The 23,589-nt window shown below is 51.8% G+C and overlaps 1 protein-coding gene and 1 pseudogene across 2 annotated transcripts in view; one reads left to right on the top strand and one right to left on the bottom strand.

Moving 5' to 3' along the window:
- Positions 1-2,179: 2,179 nt before the first annotated feature.
- LOC116539625 lies at positions 2,180-3,678 on the bottom strand (annotated as a pseudogene). Its single transcript, XR_004264129.1, has one exon. The product of XR_004264129.1 is annotated as a 40S ribosomal protein S2 pseudogene (transcript).
- A 6,773-nt stretch (positions 3,679-10,451) lies between these two features.
- CBLC (Cbl proto-oncogene C) overlaps positions 10,452-23,589 on the top strand; it is a 17,015-nt gene continuing 3,877 nt past the window's right edge. The window contains exons 1-8 of the mRNA XM_032262848.1: positions 10,452-10,863; positions 13,534-13,680; positions 13,825-13,981; positions 14,686-14,807; positions 16,895-17,032; positions 18,905-18,992; positions 21,756-21,887; positions 23,139-23,285. Coding sequence (XP_032118739.1) covers positions 10,511-10,863; positions 13,534-13,680; positions 13,825-13,981; positions 14,686-14,807; positions 16,895-17,032; positions 18,905-18,992; positions 21,756-21,887; positions 23,139-23,285 — 1,284 coding nt within the window. The 5' untranslated portion in view covers positions 10,452-10,510. The remainder of the gene's footprint in view (positions 10,864-13,533; positions 13,681-13,824; positions 13,982-14,685; positions 14,808-16,894; positions 17,033-18,904; positions 18,993-21,755; positions 21,888-23,138; positions 23,286-23,589) is intronic.

The raw sequence follows: 23,589 nt of genomic DNA, 5'->3' as shown, positions 1-23,589 counted from the left end.
CAAAAAAAAAAAAAAAAAAAAAAAAATGTAAGCACTCAGCTCTCAACTGCCAAAGCTCCTCTGGGTGACAGTCCTAGCATCCCGGGGACAGCTCTAATGCCAGAAGTCACACCCTCAATGCATTTCTCAGGGCCCCAGCTGCGTGTTCTCACCACATCCAGTAAACCCAGAAAGGCAGAAAGCATCTCTCCTAGATGCGTGCATGAAATCTGCCAAATCCTAAATGCCTCTGACATTCAAAAAAATGACTTTAGGAGTGTGTGCAATGGCCAGGCACAGTGGCTCACACCTGTAATCCCAACCCTTTGGGAGGCCGAGGTGGGAGGACAAATTGACTCCTGGAGTTCAAGACCATCCTGGGCAACAGAGATAGATCCCGCCTCTAATCCCAAACATGGTGGCAGGTGCCTGCAGTTCCAGACACTCAGAAGGCTGAGGAGGGAGGATCGCTTGAGCCCAGGAAATTGAGGCTGCAGTGAGCTGTAAGCATCCCACTGCACTCCAGCCGGAGTGACAGAGACCTTGCCTCACACACACAGACATAAACACACACACAGACACACACACACACAAACACACACAAAGTCAGGGCATGGTGGCTCACACCTGTAATCCCTGCACTTTGGGAAGCCAAGGTGGATGGATGGGCCAGGACTTCAAGACCAGCCTGGGCAACATGGCAATACCCCATGTCTGCAAAAAATACAAAAAATACCCAGGCATGGTGGTGCCCAGCAACTTGGGAGGCTAAGGTGAAAGGATGACTTGAACTCGGAGGCGCAGGTTGCAGCAAGCTGTGATTAAGCCACTGCACTCCAGCCTGGGCGACAGAGGGAGACTCTGTCTCAAAAAAAAAGAGTGCGAGAGGTAAACAGAACACGTCTGCTCTTTAAGTGTGTTTGCAGACCTTTGTGTAAGCCAAACTTTTATTTTACAGACAGGGAAACTGAAGGGTCCAGGGAGGGAAGAGACTGACTTGGTGAATCAATGGGTCTGGGATTTCATGATTCACAATAACCAAGTGGCCAAATTCATCAGCACTCCTGGGACAACCAGCATCGTGTGCCTCTTGATATGATGTACAGAGAAGGACACAGCATCACTTCTGTAACACTCCTGCCACCAGAATCTAATTGCAAGGAAATATCACACAAACCCAAATCAAGGAGACCTTCCCCAAAATAACTGGACTGTAATCTTCACAACTGTCAATTACATGAAAAACAGAGAAAAGCTAAGGAACTGTACCAGACTGAAGGAAACTGAAGAGATGAAAATATTTTGCCATGACAGATAGTTTGGGGACAGCTGGCAATTTGAATACAGGCTGTACTGCACTATTGATACTAGTATCACTGCGAAATGTACACAGCTCTGCTGTGCTTGGAAATCCAACTGAAGCATTTAGAGGCAAAGGGAGGTAATGTCTGAAACTAGTCTTGCAACTTCTCTGTAAGTTTAAAATGATTTCAAAAGAAAAAAAATGATTTCAAAGTAAAAGTCATGATTTAAAAGTCTATGGCTTTGGCCAGGCACGGTGGCTCTCGCGTGTAATCCCAGCACTTTGCAAGGCCAAGGTGGGCAGATCACTTGAGGTTAGGAGTTCAAGACCAGCCTGGCCAAAATGGTAAACTCCCTCTCTACTAACAATACAAAAAGTTACCCAGGTGTGGCAAGATGCACCTATAGTCCCAGCTACTCAGGAGACTGAGGCATGAGAATTGCTTGAACCAGGGAGACAGAGGTTGCAGTGAGCCGAGATTATGCTGCTGCACTTCAGCCTGGGCAACAGAGAGAAACTCTGCCTCAAAAAACAAAAAAAAAAAAAAAAGAAAAGAAAGAAAGAAAGAAAGAAAGAAAAGTCTATGGTTGGCCAGGTGCGATGGCTCACGCCTGCAATCCCAGCATTTTGGGAGGCCGAGGCGGGCGGTGGATCACGAGGTCAGGAGATCGAGACCAGCCTGATCAACATGGTGAAACCCCGTCTCTACTAAAAATACAAAAATTAGCTGGGCGTGGTGGCACGTGCTTGTAATGTCTCTGGAGGCTGAGGCAGGAGAATCTCTTGAATCCAGGAATCAGAGGTTGCAGTGAGCTGAGATGGCGCCACTGCATTCCAGCCTGGGCAACAGAGCCAGACTCCATCTCAAAAAAAAAAAAGGAAAGAAAAGTCCATGGTTTTAAGGTTCTGTGTTTCCAAGGATCTCTAAGTCTGTGCATGCATTTGTGGTCAGAGTCTGGGGAGTTGGCAACGTGAATGAGCTGCTTCAGACACTGCTTTGAGGGTTCGACCAGGACCTTAGCCTGTGGTTAAGGTCTAGGTGCAGTGCCAGAGCCTTGGGGGTGTGGCCAGAGTCCTGGAGGCGTGGCCAGGGCCTCGAAGGTGTGGCCAAGAAACTCAGTTCCCAAGGGAGGAGGTAAGCCTGTGCTCAGTGCGCCCTCTTGTGGCTATCCCCAGGTCTCCACTTTTTATTTAATAGCTTTATTTCGTTTTATTTTTTTCGACTTTCATTTTAGATTTAGGGGGTACATGTACAGGTTTGTTACCTGGGTATATTGCATGATGCTGAGGTTTGTGTTACGACTTATCCTGTCACCAGGTACTGAGCATAGTACCCAACAGTTTTTCAACCCTTGTCCCCTCTTTCCTTCCCTCCCCCCTTCAGAAATACCTAGTTTCTGTTGTCTCCATCTTTCCCTCCCTAAATACTCAACGTTTAGCTCCCACTTACAAGTGAGAATGCGCGGTATTTAGCTTTCTGATCCGGCCTAACCGTTCTACTAAGATATAATGTGTATATCGTAACATTTTTGTTTTTCAGAGTTAATTCAATTTATTATTCTTGTATAAAAACTCTATGTTGTAGCCACAGCTGGAGCCTGGGTCCTCTGCACAGCGACTCTGGCACGGGCCTTGACAAGGTGGTCAGTGAATTCCTGATAGGGAGACTCGGTGAATACCATCTCCTTCCAAAGGCTGGGAGTCAGGCGGCTGTAGGCCTTAGAGATGGCATCAAAGGTGGCCTTGGCGAAGTTGCCCCGGGTGGCAGTGCAGCCCCTGGCTGAGCCGTAGCAGTCATCGACACCAGCCATCATGAGCAGCATCTGGGGCACAGGTGCCAAGACAATGCCAGTGCCCCTGGGCGCGGGGATGAAGCGAACCAGCACAGAGCCGCAGTGGCCTGTCACCTTGCAAGGGACCATGTGGGGCGTGCCAATCTTGTTCCCCCAGCAGCCTCTGCGGACTGGGACAATGGAGAGCTTAGCCAGGATGATGGCCCCGCGGATGGCAATGGCCACCTCCTTAGAGCACTTAACACCCAGACCGACGTGGCCATTGTAGTCCCCAATGGCAACAAACACCTTGAACCTGGTGCGCTGGCCAGCTCGGGTCTGCTTCTGCACCGGCATAATCTTCAAAACCTCATCCTTGTAAGAGACTCCCAGGAAAAAGTCAGTGATCTCAGATTCCTTGATGGACAGGGAGAAGAGACAGATCTCCTCCAAGGACTTGATCTTCATGACCTTGACCAGGAGGCCCAGCTTGGCGACCAGCATCCACTCCTTATCCCTTGCCCCAGATGCCACTGTGGAAGCCTCGGCGGAAGCCACTGCAGTTCCCCATCCCGGGGCACCTGGGGCCTCCGGGATCCCCGCTGCACCAGTGTCATCTGCCATTTGGTGTTTTCTCGGAGAAGTGTATCATACAACTTACCTTTTTTTTCTCTTTTTTTTTTGAGATGGAGTCTTGCTCTGTCCCCGATGCTGGAGTGCAATGGCCCAATCTCGGCTCGGCTCACTGCAACCTCTCCCTCCTGGGTTCAAGCGACTCTCCTGCCACAGCCTCCTGAGTACCTGGGATTACAGGTGCACGCCACCACACCGGGCTTTTTGTACTTTAGTAGAGATGGGGTTTCACAGTGTTGCTCAGGCTAATCTCAAGCTCCTGAGCTCAGGCAATCCACTCACCTCAGCCTCCCAAAATGCTGGGATTACAGATGTGAGCCACCATGTCCCACCCACCAGACTCTATTTCAAAACATTTGTTGGCCGGGCGTGGTGGCTCAAGCCTGTAATCCCAGCACTTTGGGAGGCCGAGGTGGGTGGATCACGAGGTCAAGAGATCGAGACCATCCTGGTCAACATAGTGAAACCCCGTCTCTACTAAAAATACAAAAAATTAGCTGGGCATGGTGGTGCATGCCTGTAATCCCAGCTACTCAGGAGGCTGAGGCAGGAGAATTGCCTGAACCCAGGAGGCGGAGGTTGCGGTGAGCCGAGATCGCGCCATTGCACTCCAGCCTGGGTAACACAAGTAAAACCCCGTCCCAAAAAAAAAAAAAAAAAAAAAAAACATTTGTTCACCCCCCCAAAAAAGCCCCATACCCGTTAGTAGCCACTGTCTATTTCCTCGCAACACCCTTCCAGCTCCAGACAACCCTAACATACTTTCTCTTTTTTGTATTTTTTTGACATAACATAGTTGTACATATTGTGGGGGTACATGTGATGTTTTGATGCATGGACACAATGTGCAATGATGAAATCAGTGTAACTGGGATATCTGTCACCTCATTTACCTTTTCTTTGTGTTTAGAACATCACAATTATTCTCTTCTAGCTTTTTTTTTTTTTTTTTTTTTTTTTGAGATGGAGTCTTGCTCTGTCGCCCAAGGTGGAGTGCAATGGCACTAACTCAGCTCACTGCAACCTCCACCTCCTGGGTTCCAGGGATTCTCCTGCCTCAGCCTCCCAAGTAGCTGGAAGTATAGGTGCCCACCACATACCCGGCTAATTTTTGCATTTTAGTAGAGACGGGGTTTCATCATGTTGTCCAGGCTGGTCTCCAACCCCTGACCTCAGGTGACCTGCCTGCCTTGGCCTCCCAAAGTGCTGGGATTACAGGCATGCGCCACCATGCCCAACTAATTTTGTATTTTAGTAGAGACAGGTTTCTCTCTGTTGGTCAGGCTGGTCTGGAACTCCTGACCTCAGGTGACCTGCCAGCCTCGGCCTTCCAACGTGCTGGGATTACAGGCATGAGCCACCACACCTGGCCACTTTCATTCCTATTAACGGCCGAACAATTTTCTGTTGTATGAATAGACCACATTTTGTTCATCCATTCTTCAGTTGATGGACGTTTAGGTTGTTTCCGCAAGTCTTTGGGTAGATATGTGCTTTCAACTCTCCGGAATATATATATACACGTAGGAATGCTCTAGCCCTATGTTTAACATTTCGGGAGCTGCCAAACTATTTTCCAAAGCAGCTGCACCATTTTACATTCCTGCCAGCAGTGTAGAGGGTTCCAATTTCTCCACATCCTTGCCAACACTTGTGATTGTCTCGTTTATGACAGTCGTCCTAGTGGGTGTGAAGCGGCATTCACTGTGGTTTTCATGTTCATTTCCTTAACAGATCATATTGTGGAGCATCTTTTCATGTCATTCACTTCGTTTGTATCCACTTTGGGTCTGGAAATAGAGTTCATATAGTTGCAAAACGGATACAAAAAACCTGGATCGGCTAGGCGCAGTGGCTCACGCCTGTAATCCCAACATTTTGGGAGGCCGAGGCAGGCAGATCACGAGGTCAAGAGATCGAGACCATCCTGACCAACGTGGTGAAACCCTGTTTCTATTTAAAAAGAAAAAAAAATTTTTTAATTAAAAAAACATTAAAAAAAAAAAACCTGGATCAAATCCCGGAAAAGAGTCCATATAGTTGCAGATTTTTTTTTTCTTTTTTTCTTTGTTTCTTTTTTTTTTTTTTTGAGACAAAGTTTTCTCTCTTTTGTTGCCCAGGAGTGGGGTGCAATGGCGTGATCTTGGCTCACTGCAACCTCTGCTTCCCGGGTTCAAGCAATCCTCCCACCTCAGCCTCCCAAGTAGCTGGGACCACAGGCAGCATGCCACTACGCCCAGCCTTTTGTTTTTATTTTTCTTTTTTTGCAGAGATAGGGCCTTGCTATGTTGCCAAGTTGATCGCAAACTCCTGGCTTCAACCAATCCTCCCACATCGGCGTCCCAAAGTGCTAGGATTCCAGGAGTGAGCACCACCCTCTTCCAGCTTCTGGTGTTCACTGATCGTCTTTGGTATTCGTTGGCTTATAGATGCTTCACTCCAATGTCTCTGCTGCCATCATCATGTTGTGTGTGTGTGTGTGTGCGTGCGCGCGCACGCACACACACAGCTGTAACTGTATCCAAATTTCCTTTTCATAAGGACATCAGTCAGATTTAGGACCCACCCCAATCCAATACGACCTCATCCTAACCTGATTACATAACCAAAGACCCTATTTCCAAATATGGCCACATTCATAAGTTCCAGCGGACATGAATTTGGCAGGGAGGGGAATGATTCAATCCAGGCCACTCATCATTATGTGTTCATGACACACACGGTTGGTATTTGTGTCCAGTTCACTCACCTTAATGGCTGCACAAGAGTTTTATTGTGAGAGCACGCCACAGTTTATGTCAGGCTGATGGTGGTGAACGTCCATCCACCTTGTTTCCACTCTCCTCCACTTCCGACAAGGATGCAATTAACATCCCTGAACATGTCTCTTGGAGTTTCTTAGGGCAGTATTTTTCAAATAGCCGAAGAAGATCCATTAGTGGGTTGCAAAATCAATTTAGTGGGTTATAAACCATGTTTCCCTTAATAAAATGGAATTAAATAGAAGACATTAGAGTCCAGGCTCATAGTTGGAGTGAGAGCTCTCCTGTGAAACTCTCACTTCAGGTGTATTGCTGTCCTAATGTCCAGATATCAGCAAAAGTGTTTACAAGCCACAGCTCTGAAAGAGGCAGCCAGACATGGACCCGCCCTGTCCATTTGTCCAAAGGTCTTGTGGATGCTGCTAAATTGCTCTCCAATGTAGTTTTCCATTTGCACTCACACCAGCTCCTTGCCAACACTTGCATAGTCAACACTTTGAACTTTTGTCAGGCTAACAGGTTTTCATCCCGGTTTTTGGTTTTTTTGTTTTTTGTTGTTGCTGGTTTTGAGAGAGAGTCTCACTCTGTCACCCAGGCTGGAGTACGGTAATGTGATCTTGGCTCACTGCAACCTCCACCTCCTGGGTTCAAGCAATTCTTCTGCCTCAACCTCCGAGTAACTGGGATTAGAGGCACACCACCATGCCCAGCTAATTTTTGTATTTATTTATTTATTGAGATGGAGTCTTGCTCTGTCACCCAGCCTAGAGTGTAGTGGTACAATCCTGGCTTACTGCAACCTCCACCTCGAAGGTTCAAGCGATTCTCCTGACTCAGCCTCCCAAGTAGCTGGGATTACAGGCACCTGCCAGCACACCCAGGTAATTTTTGTATTTTAATAGAGCTGGGGTTTCGCCATGTTGGCCAGGCTGATCTCAAACACCTGACCTCAAGTGATCCACCCACCTCGGCCTCCCAAAGTGCTGGGATTACAGGCGTGAGCAACTGCACCTGGCCTAATTTTTGTATTTTTAGTAGAGATGAGATTTCACCATGTTGGCCAGGCTGGTCTCAAACTCCTGAGCTCAAGTGATCTGCCCACCTTGGCCTCCTAAAGTGCTGGGATTACAGGCATGAACCACTGCACCCAGCCCGATCTTTTTTGGTCGTTTTTTTAATTTAAAGAAAAATTTTAAGATTTTCAGTTCCTACAAGATGGGGGTGGGGCTGAGGTTGGGCTCCCAACCTAAGCCCCCTACACTACAAGGCCAAAGGGCTTTTGAGAATTCAGTGTGTAAATGTTTGCAAAGCATCACACACAGGGCCTGGTAGACAGTCAACATTCAATAAATGCTAGCTATGGCCAGGTATAGTGGCTCACATCACTGCAATCCCAGCATTGTGGGAGGCCCAGGCTGGAGGATTGCCTAAGCTCAGGAGTTCAAGACCAGCCTGTGCAACATAGTGAGACATCATCTATACTAAAAATAAAAAAATAAAAAAACAGCTGATGTGGTGGTGCACACCTGTAGTCCTAGTTACTAGGGAGGCTGAGACAGGAGGATCACTTGAGCCCCGGAGGTCAAGGCTGCAATGAGTAGTGATCACATCACTGCACTCCAGCCTAGGAGACAGAGCAAGACCCTGTCTCAAAAATAAAATAAAATAAAATAAAATAAAATAAAATAAAAAAATAAAAGTGGGTTATTACTAGCTACTGATTCAAAGCTCTCTAGGTAGGTGCACATTTGAAATCAGAACTCGGCCTGGTCTGACCAGGCATGGTGGCTCACGCCTGTAATCCCAGCCCTTTGGGAGGCCGAGCATGGGGGATAGATTGAGCCCAGGAGATCCAGGCTGCAGTGAGCTATGATCGGGCCACTGCACTCCAGCCTGAGCAGCAGAGCAAGACCGAGCAAGACCGTGTATCACAGAAAAAGAAAAAAAACGGCTGGGCCGGGGGTGGGGCGTGGCTGGAATGCATTAGGGGCGGAGGGAAGGCGCGGCCGACAGCGCCCCGTGTGGCTGCCCAGCGCGCAACCAGGCTGATGTTACAGGTTCCACAGGTTGGGTGAAAGCCGCGCCCCGCCGCCCCTGCGCAAACGAGTCGCTCTCCGCCACCGCAGGCTTGAACCCCATCTTCCCGCCTGGCTTCTTCGGGACTCAGGGGTATCTTACTTAACCCAGGCCTGATTTCTCGCAGGCCACACCGTCGTGGGGACCCAGGAATCTTGTTGCCAAATTCCTGCCCCCTCTGACACCTAGTTTCCAACCCTCCTGAAAGGGGACCCGGAGGCCTGCTGGCTCTGTGCCTCCTTCCTCTAGGACAGAGAGATAGCAATGCCTCCCTGACCCGTTCCTCCTTGAAATCTCAGCTCTCTGACCTTTAACCCCGTGCCACGACCAAAGACCCAGACCTCCACCACGACTCAGGAGGGCTGTGTCCTAAGTCCCACCTCCCTGGTAGCTCCCAGACCTCTCCCTCCCCTCTCCAACAAGGGTTCCCCGGCAGGGCGCGCTGGCTCACACCTGTAAGCCCAGTACTTTTAGGAGGCTGAGGCGGGCGGATCGCTTGAGCTCAGAAGTTCAAGACCAGCCTGGACAACATGGTGAGACCCCCGTCTGTGTTAAAAATACAAAAATAAAATAAAATAGCCGGTACTGGTGATGCGTGCCTGAATTCCCAGCTACTCGGGAGGCGGAAGTGGGAGGATCACTTGAGCCTGAGAGACAGAGGTTGCAGTGAGCTAACATCTCACCACTGCGCTCCAGCCTGGGAGACAGAGCAAGACCCTGCCTCAAAAAAAAAAAAAAAAAAAAAAAAAAAAGCCGGGCGCGGTGGCTCAAGCCTGTAATCCCAGCACTTTGGGAGGCCGAGGCGGGTGGATCACGAGGTCAAGAGATCGAGACCATCCTGGTCAACATGGTGAAACCCCGTCTCTACTAAAAATACAAAAAATTAGCTGGGCATGGTGGCGCGTGCCTGTAATCCCAGCTACTCAGGAGGCTGAGGCAGGAGAATTGCCTGAACCCAGGAGGCGGAGGTTGCGGTGAGCCGAGATCGTGCCATTGCACTCCAGCCTGGGTAACAAGGGCGAAACTCCGTCTCAAAAAAAGTATTTTTAGAAAAAAAAAGGCGGACACGGTGGCTCACGCCTGTAATCCCAGCACTTTGAGAGGCTGAGGTGTGCGGATCACGAAGTCAGGAGTTTGAGACCAGCCTGGCCAATATGGTGAAAAACTCCATCTCTACTAAAAATAACAAATATTAGCTGGGCATGATGGCAAGTGCCTGTAATCCCAGCTACTCGGGAGGCTGAGGCAGGAGAATCACTTGAATCCAGGAGGCAGAGGTTGCAATGAGCCGAGACTATGCCATTGCACTCCAGCCTCGGTAACAGAGCAAGACTCAGTCCCCCCCAAAAAAAAAAAATTCCCAGGCCTCCTGTGGCCCCTTGCCCTTCTCTGAAGGGACCCAGATATCCTACCTGCACTCCCCACCCACCCACTGAGAAGCCCCCTCCTATCGCTACCCACCTAAGCCACCCCATCCTGCTCCTTTTTGAGAATCACACTCAAACCGCACCAACTACTTTTTTTTTTTTTTTTTTTTTTTGTATTTTTAGTAGAGACAGGGTTTCACCATGTTGGCCAGGCTGCTCTCGAACTCCCGACCTCAGGTGAATCTCCCACCTCGGCCTCCCAAAGAGTTGTGATTACAGGTGTGAGCCACAGCGCCCGGCCAAATTTTATTTTATTTTTAAAAGATATTTTTAGAGATGGGGCCTCACTATGTTGCCCAGGCTGGTCTTGAACTCCTGGTTCACGTGATCCACCTCCGCCACGCAAAGTTCTGGGATTACAAGCATGAGCCTTCGCTTCCGGCCTCCAAATCCCACCTCTTGAAAACCCACGTGCCAGATCCTCCAGCCCGCCCCCTTTGGAGACACTAGTACCTGCAGTCCCCTCCCCGTTCTCTAGGGCCCGCCCTCTCCTTTCACTCTGGGCGAGGCCGCGCCTATCCCGGCCACATCGGTCCCCGCGGCGCACGGGAGTCTCTCATGGCTGTGGCGTTGGCCCCATGGGGGCGACAGTGGGAAGAGGCCCGCGCCTTTGACCGGACGGTGAAGCTGCTGCAGCGCCTGGAAGAGCAATGCAGCGACCCCCGACTGTCCATGAGTCCCCCTTCGCTTCGGGACCTGCTGCCTCGCACAGCGCAGCTGCTTCAGCAGGTGGCTCAAGCTCGTCGGGCTGCCGGCGGAGGCGACCCCGGGGATCCCGGAGGCTCCGGGAACTTTCTAGTCATCTACCTGGCCAATCTGGAGGCCAAGAGCAGGCAGGTGGCCGAGCTGCTGCCGCCCCGGGGCCGAAGGAGCGCCAACGACGAACTCTTCCGGGAGGGATCCAGACTCAGGTGAGCCTTCGCCCCGGAACAGAGTCCGCAGGGGTGAGGCCCAGGTCTCTCGCTCCCAGCCCTCCTCCCTCAGACCCAGGAATCCAGACTCCAGCCCCTCCTCCCTCAGACCCAGGAGTCCAGGTCCCCAGCCCCTCCTCCCTCAGACCCAGGAGTCCAGGCCCCCAGCCCCTCCTCCTTTAGACCCAGGAATCCAGACCCCAGCCCCTCCTCCTTTAGACCCTCCTCCTTCAGACCCAGGCCCCAGCCCCTCCTCCCTCAGACCCAGGAGTCCAGGCCCCCAGCCCCTCCTCCCTCAGACCCAGGAGTCCAGGCCCCCAGCCCCTCCTCCTTCAGACTCAGGCCCCAGCCCCTCCTTCCTGAGGGAACCTGGAAAATGAGCCACCCAGTTTTCTCCTTCCTTGGGCTTATATCCCCGGCCCGCATTTTGCTTTTTCCTTGGTCCCCCAGCAGCCCTATTCTGGTTCCCACTATCCCACTATCTCAGAATTCAGGGCCCTCTTGGGGCTGCCTACTTTGAGGATAAAATAAAAGTTAGCTATTACTATTATTCTCTGATTCAAAGTTCTCCAGATGTGTGCACATTTGTGATCAGAACTTGGCCTGATCTGGCCAAGTACGGTGGCTCAAACCTGTAATCCCAGCTCTTTGGGAGGCCAAGCTGGGAGGATCCAGCCTCAGAATGTGGGGACCCCATGGGCTCCTAGGTTGAGAACAGGTAGATGGACACAGCTGAAGAAACTGATCCTTAGGCCCCCATCGTGGACTCTGCCTGGACCACCAACTTGGTCTTCAGTTCCTGGGGAACAGGTGGCTCCAGACCCAACCTTGCCTGGAGACCACCCCCCTCTGTTCTGCACTGAGGAAGGAACCTCAGGCTGACACTCAGAGTGACAGGGCAGGCAAGGTTTGGGGCCCAGAAAAAGGTCTAGTTCAGTGACCCCATGCCACTTCGTTATGTCAGATATTTTGTAGTGTTTCCTTTTTTTATTTTTATTTTTTGAGACGGAGTTTCGCTCTTGTCGCCCAGGCTGGAGTGCAATGGTGCGATCTTGACTCACTGCAACGTCCACCTCCCCAGTTCAAGCAATTCTCCTGCCTCAGCCTCCCAAGTAACTGGGATTACAGGCATGCACCACCACGCCCAGCTAATTCTGTATTATTAGTAGAGATGGGGTTTCTCCATGTTGGTCAGGCTGGTCTCGAACTCCTGACCTCAGGTGATTCACCCACCTCAGCCTCCCAAAGTGCTGGGATTACAGGCATGAGCCACCTCAATGCTCCCATGGCTGTGGGAGCGTTTTTTTTTTTTTTTTTTTACACAGTGTCTTGCTCTGTCGCCCAGGCTGGAGAGCAGTGGCACAATTATGACTCACTGCAGCCTCAAACTCCTGGGCTCAAGTGATCCTCCCACCTCAGCCTCCCAAGTAGCTGGGACCACAGGTGCACCACATGCCAGGCTAATCTTATTTTTTGATAGAGAGGAGGTCTTGCTCTGTTGGCTAGGCTGGTCTCAAACTCCGGGCCTCAAGCAGTCTCCCCACCTGAGCCTCCCAAAGTGCTGAGATTACAGGCAAGAGCCACCATGCCTGGCCCAGTGTTTCCTTAATTCATCCTGAAATGACACGCAGAGTTTTAACAACCTACCCACCCATAGTTTTTTAATCATTGTAATGCCCAAATTATAAGAGAGTCATAAGATGAATGTTTTTTCCTAACATATTATCTACGTTTTGAATGAAAATGCCAAGGCATAATTATTCTGGAAGGCAGAATTGACTAGTCAGACACTCATACCTATAGGTAGAACCACCATGATACAGAATCAAATAGTCTTCCCTTCATGTATAGTAGATCTGGATTTCTGCAAAATTCAGCATAATTTTTTTTGAGTCGGGGATCTTACTCTGTTACCCAGGCTGCAGTGCAGTGGCACAATTTTGACTCACTGCAGTCTCCACCTTCGGGTTCAAGTGATTCTCCTGCCTCAGCCTCCCAAGTACTGGGATTACAGGCACCTGCCACCACACAGGAATAATATTTGTAGTTTTTTTTTTTTTTTTTTTTTTTTGGAGTAGTTTTTATTAGAGACAGGGTTTCATCATGTTTGCCAGGCTGTTCTCGAACTCCTGACCTCAAGTGATCCACCCGCCTCGGCCTCCCAAAGTGCTGGGATTACAGGCGTGAGCTACTGCGCCCGGCCAAAATCTAATAAAATCCATGTATATAGTTTTTAATTTTCTTTTCTCTTTTTTTTGTTTTTTGTTAGTTTGTTTGTTTGTTGGGTTTTCTTGAGAGGGAGTTTTGCTCTGTCACCCAGACTGAAGTGCAGTGGCCCAATCTGAGCTCACGTCAACCTCCGCCTCCCAGGTTCAAGCGATTCTCCTGCCTCAGCCTCCCAAGTAGCTGGGATTACAGGTGCCTGCCACCACACCAGGCTGATTTTTGTATTTTTAGTAGAGACGGGGTTTCACCATGTTGGCCAGGCTCAGCCTCCCAAAGTGCTGGGATTACAGGCATGAGCCACCGTGCCCTGCAGGAACGGACTCTTACCTCGCACTGATGAGAGAGGGTCCGGAACCTTGTCCCTGAAGGCGTTCCCCTTTCAGGGAGGAAGAGGGTGTCGGTGGGAGCCCCAAGAACAGCTGGAGTCCTTGCCCCTCCCCACAGGCGCCAGCTGGCCAAGCTGGCCGTCATCTTCAGCCACATGCACGCAGAGCTGCGAGCGCTTTTCCCTGGGGGATGTTACTGCGGTCATGTGTACCAGCTCACCAAGGCCCCAGCCCACGTCTTCTGGAGGGAGCGCTGCGGAGCCCGGTGAGTAAGCCCTGTCCTCAGGGACCCTTGCCTCCTGGAGCCCCATCCTGCCCTGGCCAGGCCACTGCTGCTTCCCTCCTGGAGAGCCTCCCATCATCGGCTCCCGGAGGCCTCAGCGGTGTCTCCTCCACCCCTCCCACCCAGGTGTGTGCTGCCCTGGGCTGAGTTTGAGTCGCTCCTGGGCACCTGCCACCCAGTGGAGCCAGGCTGCACGGCCCTGGCCCTGCGCACCACCATCGACCTCACCTGCAGCGGGCACGTGTCCATCTTCGAGTTCGACATCTTCACCAGGCTATTCCAGGTCAGGACGGCCAAGGCTCGGAGCCAGGCTCAGGTCCTGGAGGAAAAAGAGGACTGGAGCCCGGGTCTGAGGGAGGAGGGGCTGGGGCCTGGACTCCTGGGTCTGAGGGAGGAGGGGCTGGGGGCCTGGACTCTGGGTCTGAGGGAGGAGGGGCTGGGGGCCTGGACTCCTGGGTCTGAGGGAGGAGGGGCTGGGGGTCTGGACTCCTGGGTCTGAGGGAGGAGGGGCTGCGGGCCTGGACTCCTGGGTCTGAGGGAGGAGGGGCTGGGGGCTCTGGACTCCTGGGTCTGAGGGAGGAGGGTCTGGGGGCCTGGACTCCTGGGTCTGAGGGAGGAGGAGTTAGGGCCTGGACTCCTGGGTCTGAGGGAGGAGGGTCTGGGGGCTCTGGGCTCCTGGGTCTGAGGGAGGAGGGGCTGGGGGCCTGGACTCCTGGGTCTGAGGGAGGAGGGGCTGGGGACCTGGGCTCCTGGGTCTGAGGGAGGAGGTGCTGGGGACCTGGACTCCTGGGTCTGAGGGAGGAGGGGGCTAAGGTCGAAAACTCCTGAATCCTGGAGAAAGAAGGGCTTGGGGTCTTCTTGTAAAAGGGATACGCCTGAGGCCCCATGGGTGTAAAGGAGGTGGCTGGATTGTCGGGTCCTGGGGACTGCTTAGGGATGTGAGCTGCTCCCCTGGTCTCTCCGTGACCCAAGCCTGCCCCTCCACAGCCATGGCCAACACTCCTCAAGAACTGGCAGCTCCTGGCAGTCAACCACCCAGGCTACATGGCCTTCCTCACCTACGATGAGGTCCAGGAGCGTCTGCAGGCCTACACGGACAGGCCAGGCAGGTAAAGGTCCAGGACTCAGGGGAACCAGGCTGAGGGCTCCGGGGTCTGGGCTCTGGGCTGGTGCAGCGTGGAGCTCAGATGTCCTTCCAAGAGTGGAAACGGAGGTACCTGGGACCCCAGAGAGTTAATAGCTCAGAGGCAGGATATTGAGCGCCCCTGCCAGTCTACCTCTTCTCTCAAGACCTCCCATACTGTCCCATAATCCTGCAGCTAAGGGACAGTCCCTGGTCTACAAGTAGCCCAAAAACCCTGCTTCAGGGTAAGGTCCATTTCTGCTAGGTCAGAGCCATGTGGCACCATCTGTTCAATATTTTGAGTATGACTTTCCCGCCTATTGGTATAGGTAGGAGACCGAGAAACTAGACATGTGAGTCCTTAAATTATTTAAATCCAAGAGTTTTGCGCTGTCGGGTCCCCCTGAGAATTGAGCTGTCTAGAATACCAAGAGAACAGGAGGTCAGGTTTGTGAGTCTCTGCAGGGCTGAGGTGCAGGGGTAGGAAGCTGAGGGCATTAGCACTCTTCCAGTTACGCTTCAACGGATTTAAGGGAAAAGAAAAAGAAAAGAATAAATTCTCGTAATTGAAAAGGCCAGGCCGGGCGCGGTGGCTCACGCCTGTAATCTCAGCACTTTGAGAGGCCAAGGAGTGTGGATCATGAGGTCAGGAGTTCGAGACCAGCCTGGCCAACATGGTGAAACCCCGTCTCTACTAAGGATTAAAAAAAAATCAACTGGGTGTGATGACACACACCTGTAGTCCCAGCTATTCAAGAGGCTGAGGCAGGAGAATCACTTGAACCTGGGAGGCAGAGGTGGCAGTGAGCCGAGATCACGCCATTGCACTCCAGCCTGAGTCACAGGACGAGACTCTGTCTCCAAAAAAAAAAAAAGAAAAGAAAAGGCCAGGCCAGGTGTGGTAGCTCACACTTTTAATCCCAGTAGTTTGGGAGGCCAAGGTGTGCATACCACGCGACGATGGGAGTTTGAGACCAGCCTGGTCAACATGGTGGAACCCTGTCTCTACTAAAAATACAAAAAGTAGACAGGCATGGTGGTGCATGGCCTGTAGTCCAGCTACTTAGGAGGTGGAGACATAAGAATCGCTTGGGGGCCGGGCGCGGTGGCTCAAGCCTGTAATCCCACCACTGTGGGAGGCCGAGGCGGGTGGATCACGAGGTCAAGAGATCGAGACCATCCTGGTCAACATGGTGAAACCCCGTCTCTACTAAAAATACAAAAAATTAGCTGGGCATGGTGGCGTGTGCCTGTAATCCCAGCGACTCAGGAGGCTGAGGCAGGAGAATTGCCTGAACCCGGGAGGCGGAGGTTGCGGTGAGCCGAGATCGCACCATTGCACTCCAGCCTGGGTAACAAGAGCAAAAAACTCCGTCTCAAAAAAAAAAAAAAAAAGAATCGCTTGAACCTGAGAGGCAGAGGTTGCAGTGAGCCGAAATTGCGCCATTGCACTCCAGCCTGGGCAACAGAATGAGACTCTGTCTCAAAAATAAAAAGGAAGAAAAGAAAAAAGAAAAGAAGACCAGGTTGTGGGTTTTGGGCACAGCTACATCCAGGTGCTCGGTAGCAATTGTCAGGGGTCAGTTCCTGTTCATCCCCTTTCTCTGCTTTCCTGTGTTGGCTTCATTCTCAAACATGGTTTGTCCTCATGGTGACAAATGACTTCTAGAAGTCCCAGCTGTGTACCCCGTCTTCTTAGCAGCCTCTGTAAGAAAGAGGGCACCTTGTTCTGATGCTTCCAACGAAAGTCCCAGAAAGGGCTTCCATCACAGTGGTCAGGGGTCCTGAGATGCACTGATTGGCCAACCCAGCATTGTTTAAACTGCAGTGAAGCGGGAAGAGCTCTCCAAATGGAAACAGGACTGTTTTTACTGTAAAAGACCCAGGCAGGCAAAAACAGCAGATATCCTTGTAGAGGCAGGCAGTGCTCTAGCACACACCGTTGCCTAAAGGGTGGGAAACTGGGGCGAGGACTTAGACACCTGGATTCCCAACAGGTCGGGGGACTGGGAGTTCGCAGAAGGGACGGTGGTGACCACTCCCTCACCACTTCCTACCTCCCTCTCCCTCCAGCTATATCTTCCGGCCCAGCTGTACTCGCCTGGGGCAGTGGGCCATCGGCTACGTAAGCTCAGATGGCAGCATCTTGCAGACCATCCCTGCCAACAAACCCCTGTCCCAGGTGCTCCTGAAGGGACAAAAGGACGGCTTGTGAGTCTCCATTCTTGTAGGAGGAGGGTGTCATATGGTTCAAAAAATCTTGCATGTTGAGCACTGCAGGTAACCACCACGTTTGAAGGTGCAACCACTCACAAAGCAGACATCTCAAATCTGCAGTACCACAGGGTTCCAGCAGGTGGCAGTCAAAGGCCTTGAGGAAGGGGCACCTCTGAGGTTTGCACCAAGTGGCCTTGGTTAGATAGGGCCCAGGGCCGGGCACGGTGGCTCACGCCTGTAATCCCAGCACTTTGGGAGGCCGAGGCGGGTGGATCATGAGGTCAAGAGATCGAGACCATCCTGGTCAACATGATGAAACCCCGTCTCTGCTAAAAATACAAAAAATTAGCTGAGCATGGTGGCGCGTGTAATCCCAGCTACTCAGGAGGCTGAGGCAGAAGAATTGCCTGAACCCAGGAGGCGGAGGTTGCAGTGAGCCGAGATCACGCCATTGCACTCCAGCCTGGGTAATAAGAATGAAACTCCGTCTCAAAATAAATAAATAAATAAATAAGATAGATAGGGCCCAAACGGATCATGAGGTCAGGAGTTCAAGACCAGCCTGGCCAACATGGTGAAACCCTGTCTCTACTAAAAATACAAAAATTAGGCCAGGCGTGGTGACTCATGCCTGTAATCCCAGCACTTTGGGAGGCCGAGGGAGGAGAATCACTTGAACCCGGGAGGCAGAGGTTGCAGTAAGCCAAGCAGGTTTCTTTTCTTTCTTTTTTTTTTTTTGAGATGGAGTCTCACTCTGTCACCCAGGCTGTGCAGTGGCACAATTTCAGCTCACTGCAACCTCCATCTTCCCTCAGCCTCCCAAGTAGCTGGAATTACAGGCACCTGCCACCACGCCCAGCTAATTTTTGTATTTTTAGTAGAGACGGGGTTTCTCCATGTTGGCCAGGCTGGTCTCCAACTCCTGACCTCCAGTGATTTTTCCTCCTTGGCCTTCCAAAGTGCTGAGATTAGTAGCATTAGCCACCATGCCTGGCCAAGAAGGCAGATTTCTTTTCAGTTTCACCCTCAGCCAGAACTTTCTTTTTTCTTTTTGAGATGGAGTTTCGCTCTTGTTACCCAGGCTGGAGTGCAGTGGTGCGATCTCGGCTCACCACAACCTCCGCCTCCTGGGTTCAGACAATTCTCCTGCCTCAGCCTCCTGAGTGGCTGGGATTACAGGCACGTGCCACCATGCCCAGCTAATTTTTTGTATTTTTAGTAGAGACAGGGTTTCACCATATTGACCAGGATGATCTCGATCTCTTTTTAAGAAGCCTCTACATAGGATTTACTCCTGAACGGAACTTGACCTCGTGATCTGTCTCAGCCACCCAATGTGCTGGGATTACAGGTGTGAGCCTGCGCGCCTGGCGTTTATTTATTTTTTTTGAGACAGGCATGAGCCACTGCATCTGATCTAAGCCAGAAATTTTCTTTCTTTCTTTCTTTTTTAAGACGGGGTTTCACCATGTTGGTCAGGCTGGTCTTGAACTCCCGACCTCAGGTGATCCACCCGCCTTGGCTTGGATTACAGGCATGAGCCACCATGCCCAGCCAAGCCAGAAATTTTCATCCTGTTTTCTGGTTCTTATTCTATCTCATCCTTGTTTCTAGAGCTTGAGTCACTGAGGTTTTGTGTCCCCTTCTTTGGGGGTCTGAGTGCACACAGCCCTGCCCTGCGGTATTTGAGAAGATACAGTCCCAATTAGAGGAGGGCAGAGGGAAGAGAACCCCAGGCCAGCAATGGATATGGGGCAGATCCTCATCTCAGGGAAATACGGGGCCCTATAGGGGGAAAGATCCTTGTTCATCCTGGGGTGGGAGATACTGGATGGCCCCCAGTCACCCTCTCTTCCCTTCCCCCAGCTACCTCTACCCAGATGGAAAGAATCACAACCCAGACCTGACTGAGCTCTGCCAGGCAGAACCCCAGCAGCGCATCCACGTGTCAGAGGTGAGTCACACGCCTGCACCCGCTGTCCCCGTTCCCGGACCCTGCCACACCCACGCTCCCTGGGCTCAGAGGCCTGGGGATGGAATGCTGGCTTGGTGGCTGTGTGACCTTGGGTAAATCACTTGACCTCTCTGAGGCTCAGTTATTCTTCCAGAAAATACGGTTCCTCCTGCCTCTCTCCCAGGGGTGATCACAGGGATTAAATAAGGAACTGACGCTGCTGAGATCATCAGGACAGCTAATGCATTTGAGCATTAGCCAGCGATAGCCCCGTGCCAGCTCCTAATCTTCATAGCCACCCCATGAGTGACAGAGAAACAACAAATAATTTATTTTTTTTTTTATTTTTACTTATTTATTGAGACAGAATTCCGCTCTTCTTGCCCAGGCTGGAGTGTGATGGCACGATCTTGGCTTACCCCAACCTCCGTCTCCTGGGTTCAAACAATTCTCCTGCCTCAGCCTCCAGAGTAGCTGGGATTACAGGCATGCGCCACCACATCCAGCTATTTTTGTATTTTTAGTAGAGATGAGGTTTCGCCATGTTGGTCAGGCTGGTCTTGAACTCCTGACCTCAGGTGATCCATCCGCCTCAGCCTCCCAAAGTACTGGGATTACAGGCTTGAGCCACTGTGCCCAGCTAAATAATTTATTTTTATTTTTAGAGATAGGGTCTCTTCTGTCACCCAAGCTGGCGCACAGTGGTGTGATCATGGCTCACTGCAGCCTTGACCTCCCAGGCTCAAGCGATCCTCCCACCTCAGCCTCCCAAGCAGCTGGGACTACAGGTGTGAACCACAGCACCCAGCTAATTTTTGTATTTCTCTGTAAAAATGGGTTTTCACCATGTTGCCCAAGCTGGTTTTGAACTCCACCTCTGCCTCCCAAAGTGCTGGGATTACAGGCATGAGCCACTGTACCTTGCCTTAAATTTTTTTAGTATAAATATATCCCATGCAATATTTAGAACATTCTGACACTTCAAATTGTATTCACTGTTTATATGAAATTCAAATTTAGAGGCCGGGTGTGGTAGCTCACGGCTGTAATCCCAGTACTCTGGGAGGCCAAGGCAGGTGGATCCCTTGAAATCAGGAGTTCAAGACCAACCTGGCCAACATAGTAAAACCCCGTCTTTACTAAAATTACAAAAATTTCCCAGGCATGGTGTTCACACCTGTAATCCAAGCTGAGGCATGAGAGTTGAGCGGCTGAGGCACAAGAATCACTTGAACCGAGATCGCTCCACTGCACTCCAGCCTGGGCAAGACAGTGAGACTCCATCTCGAAAAAAAAAGAAATTCAAATTTAGGTTAGGTGCGATGGTTCCTGCCTGTAATCTCAGCACTTTGAGAGGTTTGGGAGGCCAAGGCAGGTGGATCACCTGTGCTCAGGAGTTCAAGAAGGGCCTGGGCAACATGGTGAAACCCTATCTCTACCAAAATTGCAAAAAATTAGCCTACCTACTTGGGAGGCTGAGGTGGGAGGATCACTTGAGCCTGGGAGTTGGAGGTTGCAGTGAGCTGAGATCGCGACCCTCAACCTAGGTAACAGAAGAAAGAAAGAGAGAGGGAGAGAGGGAAGGAAGGGAAGGAGTGGAAGGAAGGAAGAAAGGAAGGAAGGAAGGAAGGAGTGGAAGGAAGGAAGCAAGGAGGGAAGGAAAAGAGAGAAAAAGAGAAAGAGAAGAGAGGAGGGAGGGAAGGAGGGACGGAGGGAGGAAAAGAGGGAGGGAAAGAAGGAAGGAAGGGAGGGAGGGAAGGAAATTCAAATTTAGCAGCATCCAGTATTTTTATTTGCTAAATCTGGTACCACTGGGTGTAGACAACTGGGGAGAAGTCTCATAACAAGGAGTGAAGACATGGCCGGGCGTGGTGGCTCCCACCTGTAATCCCAGCACTTTGGGAGGCCAAAGGAGGCAGATCACTAGAGGTCAGGAGTTCGAGACTAGCCTGGCCAACATGGCAAAACCCCATCTCTACTAAAAATACAAAAATTAGCCAGGCGTGGTGGCATATACCTGTAGTCCCAGCTACTAGGGAGGCTGAGGCAGGAGAATCACTTGAACCCAGAGGCAGAGTTTGCAGTGAGCTGAGATCGTGCCATTGCACTCCAGCCTGGACAACGAGAGCGAAACTCCATCTCAAAAAAAAAAAAACAACAACACAAACACACACACACAAAATGAGTAAAGACATGTAGGAGGCAGTTGGACATATTCACCTTGAACTTAGGAGAGGGTTCAGGTCTGGCATAGAGGTTTGGTTTATTATTGTTTTTAAATAGAGACATGGTCTTGCTATGCTGCCCAGGTCGGTCCAGAACTCCTGGGCTCAAGCAATCCACCCGCCTGGACCACCAGAAGTGCTGGAATTACAGGCGCCAAGACAGAGGTTTGGGATTTTCTTTTTTTTTTTGAGATGGAGTCGCCCAGGCTGGAGTCCAATGGCAATCTCGGCTCACTCGACCTCCAGGGTTCAAGCGATTCTCCTGCCTCGGCCTCCTGAGTAGCTGGGACTACTATTAGCCACCACTCCCAGCTAAATTTTGTATTTTTAGTAGAGACAGGGTTTCAACATGCTGGCCAGGTTGGTTTCGAACTCCTGATCTCAGGTGATCCACCCGCCTCTGCCTCCCAAAGTGCTGGGATTGCTGGGATGAGCCACCGCGCCTGGCCAAGGTTTGGGATTTTGTTCCTGTGGCCCAACTTGCGTCCCCATGGCTGATGCATGCCCTCCCAGTCTCCTCTATCCTCTCACCTGCCAGGAGCAGCTGCAGCTCTACTGGGCCATGGACTCCACATTTGAGCTCTGCAAGATCTGTGCTGAGAGCAACAAGGATGTGAAGATCGAGCCATGTGGACATCTGCTCTGTAGCCGCTGCCTGGCTTCCTGGCAGGTAGGCCTGACCCCTGCGCCGCCTTCTCGGCTGGTCTCCCCCTCTCTACAGGGAAAGCCCCGAGAGGATCTCTCTATGCCTCATTGATCATATGGGGAAACCGAAGTCCAGAGACGGCCGAGAGCAGCTAGGGACCTCTCAGGAGCGTGTCTGTCTTTCCCCAGGCCTCTGGTTCCATCCCATTCTGCACAAGCTGCCTCTGTTTCGCCCTCTCTGGCTATGTTATAGGTGGAAAGCTTTCCTTCCTGCCCTGCTGGGTGATCCTGAGCCAATGGCTTCACCTCTCTGAGCCTTGGCCTCATCTCCTGGAGAATGGGGCTGAGGATACTGATCTCCCAAGGGCCACAGTGAGGCCAGGTGCGGTGGCTCATGCCTGTAATCCCAGCACTTTGGGAGGCCAAGGCCGGTGGATCACTTGAGCTCAGGAGTTTGAGACCATCCTGGCCAACGTGGTAAAACCCCATCTCTACTAAAAATACAAAAATTAGCCAAGTGTGGTGGTGGGTGCCTGTAATCCCAGCTGCTCAGGAGGCTGAGGCAGGAGAATTTCTTGAACCCAAGAGACGGAGGTTGCAGTGAGCAGAGATCACACCACCGCACTCCAGCCTGGGTGACAGGGAGACTCTCGCCTCAAAACAAACAAAAAAGAGTCAGCTGGGTGCGGTGGCTCACGCCTGTAACCCTAGCACTTTGGGAGTCCAAGGCGGGTGGATCATGAGGTCAGGAGTTCAAGACCAGCCTGGCCAAGATGGTGAAACCCCGTCTCTACTAAAAATACAAAAAATTAGCCAGGCATGGTGGTGGGTGCCTATAATCCCAGCTACCTGGGAGGCTGAGGCAGGAGAATCGCTGGAACCCAGGAGGCGGAGGTTGCAGTGTGCTGAGATCGTGCCACTGCACTCCAGCCTGAGAGACAGAGCAATGCTCTGTTTCAAAAAAAAAAAAAAAAAAAAAAAACAAGAGCCAGGGAGGGTCTGAGCCTGGAAAGGCCTGACCTGGAAGCTGTGGCCACTGCTCCACGGAGACCCTAGCCTGTGCCGGCCCCTCCTGACCTGGGCTCTGGCTCTGTTCCCCTCTCACCTTCCCTCCCAGCATTTTCTTCCACATTCCCCTTCTCTCCAGGATTCCTCTTCTGTCCTTCATCTCCCTTCCTCTGTCTGTCCTCCCGACATCAATCTTTTGGGCAGGGAGCTCCTCGTTGGCCCAAGAGGAGGGCAGGTGCATTAACCCTTTCCCTCCCGACCCCCCCAGCACTCAGACAGCCAGACCTGCCCCTTCTGCCGCTGCGAGATCAAGGGCCGGGAGGCCGTGAGTATCTACCAATTCCATGGCCAGGCTACTGCTGAGGACTCAGGAGACAGCAGTCACCAGGAAGGCAGGAAGCTGGGGCTGGGGCAGGTGAGCAGTGCCAGGCAGGAGATGGAATCCAGATTCCTGCATCAGAGGGAGGAAGGGCTGGGGCCTGGATTCCTGGGTCTGAGGGAGGAGGGGCTGGGACCTGGACTCCTGGGTCTGAGAGAGGAAGGGCTGGGGGCCTGGACTCCTGGGTCTGAGGGAAGAGGGGCTGGGGCCTGGGCTCTGGGTCTGAGGGAGGAGGAGCTGGGGTCTGGATTCCTGGGTCTGAGGGAGGAGGGGCTGGGGTCTGGGCTCCTGGGTCTGAGGGAGGAGGGGCTGGGGTCTGGACTCCTGGGTCTGAGGGAGG

This window comes from Sapajus apella, unplaced genomic scaffold (genome assembly GCF_009761245.1).
Source record: "Sapajus apella isolate SASKATOON/1434 unplaced genomic scaffold, GSC_monkey_1.0 scaffold130, whole genome shotgun sequence".
Lineage (NCBI taxonomy): Eukaryota > Metazoa > Chordata > Mammalia > Primates > Cebidae > Sapajus > Sapajus apella.
The sequence above is the reverse complement of the archived record's forward strand: the minus strand, read 5'-3'. Positions and strand labels throughout refer to the sequence as shown.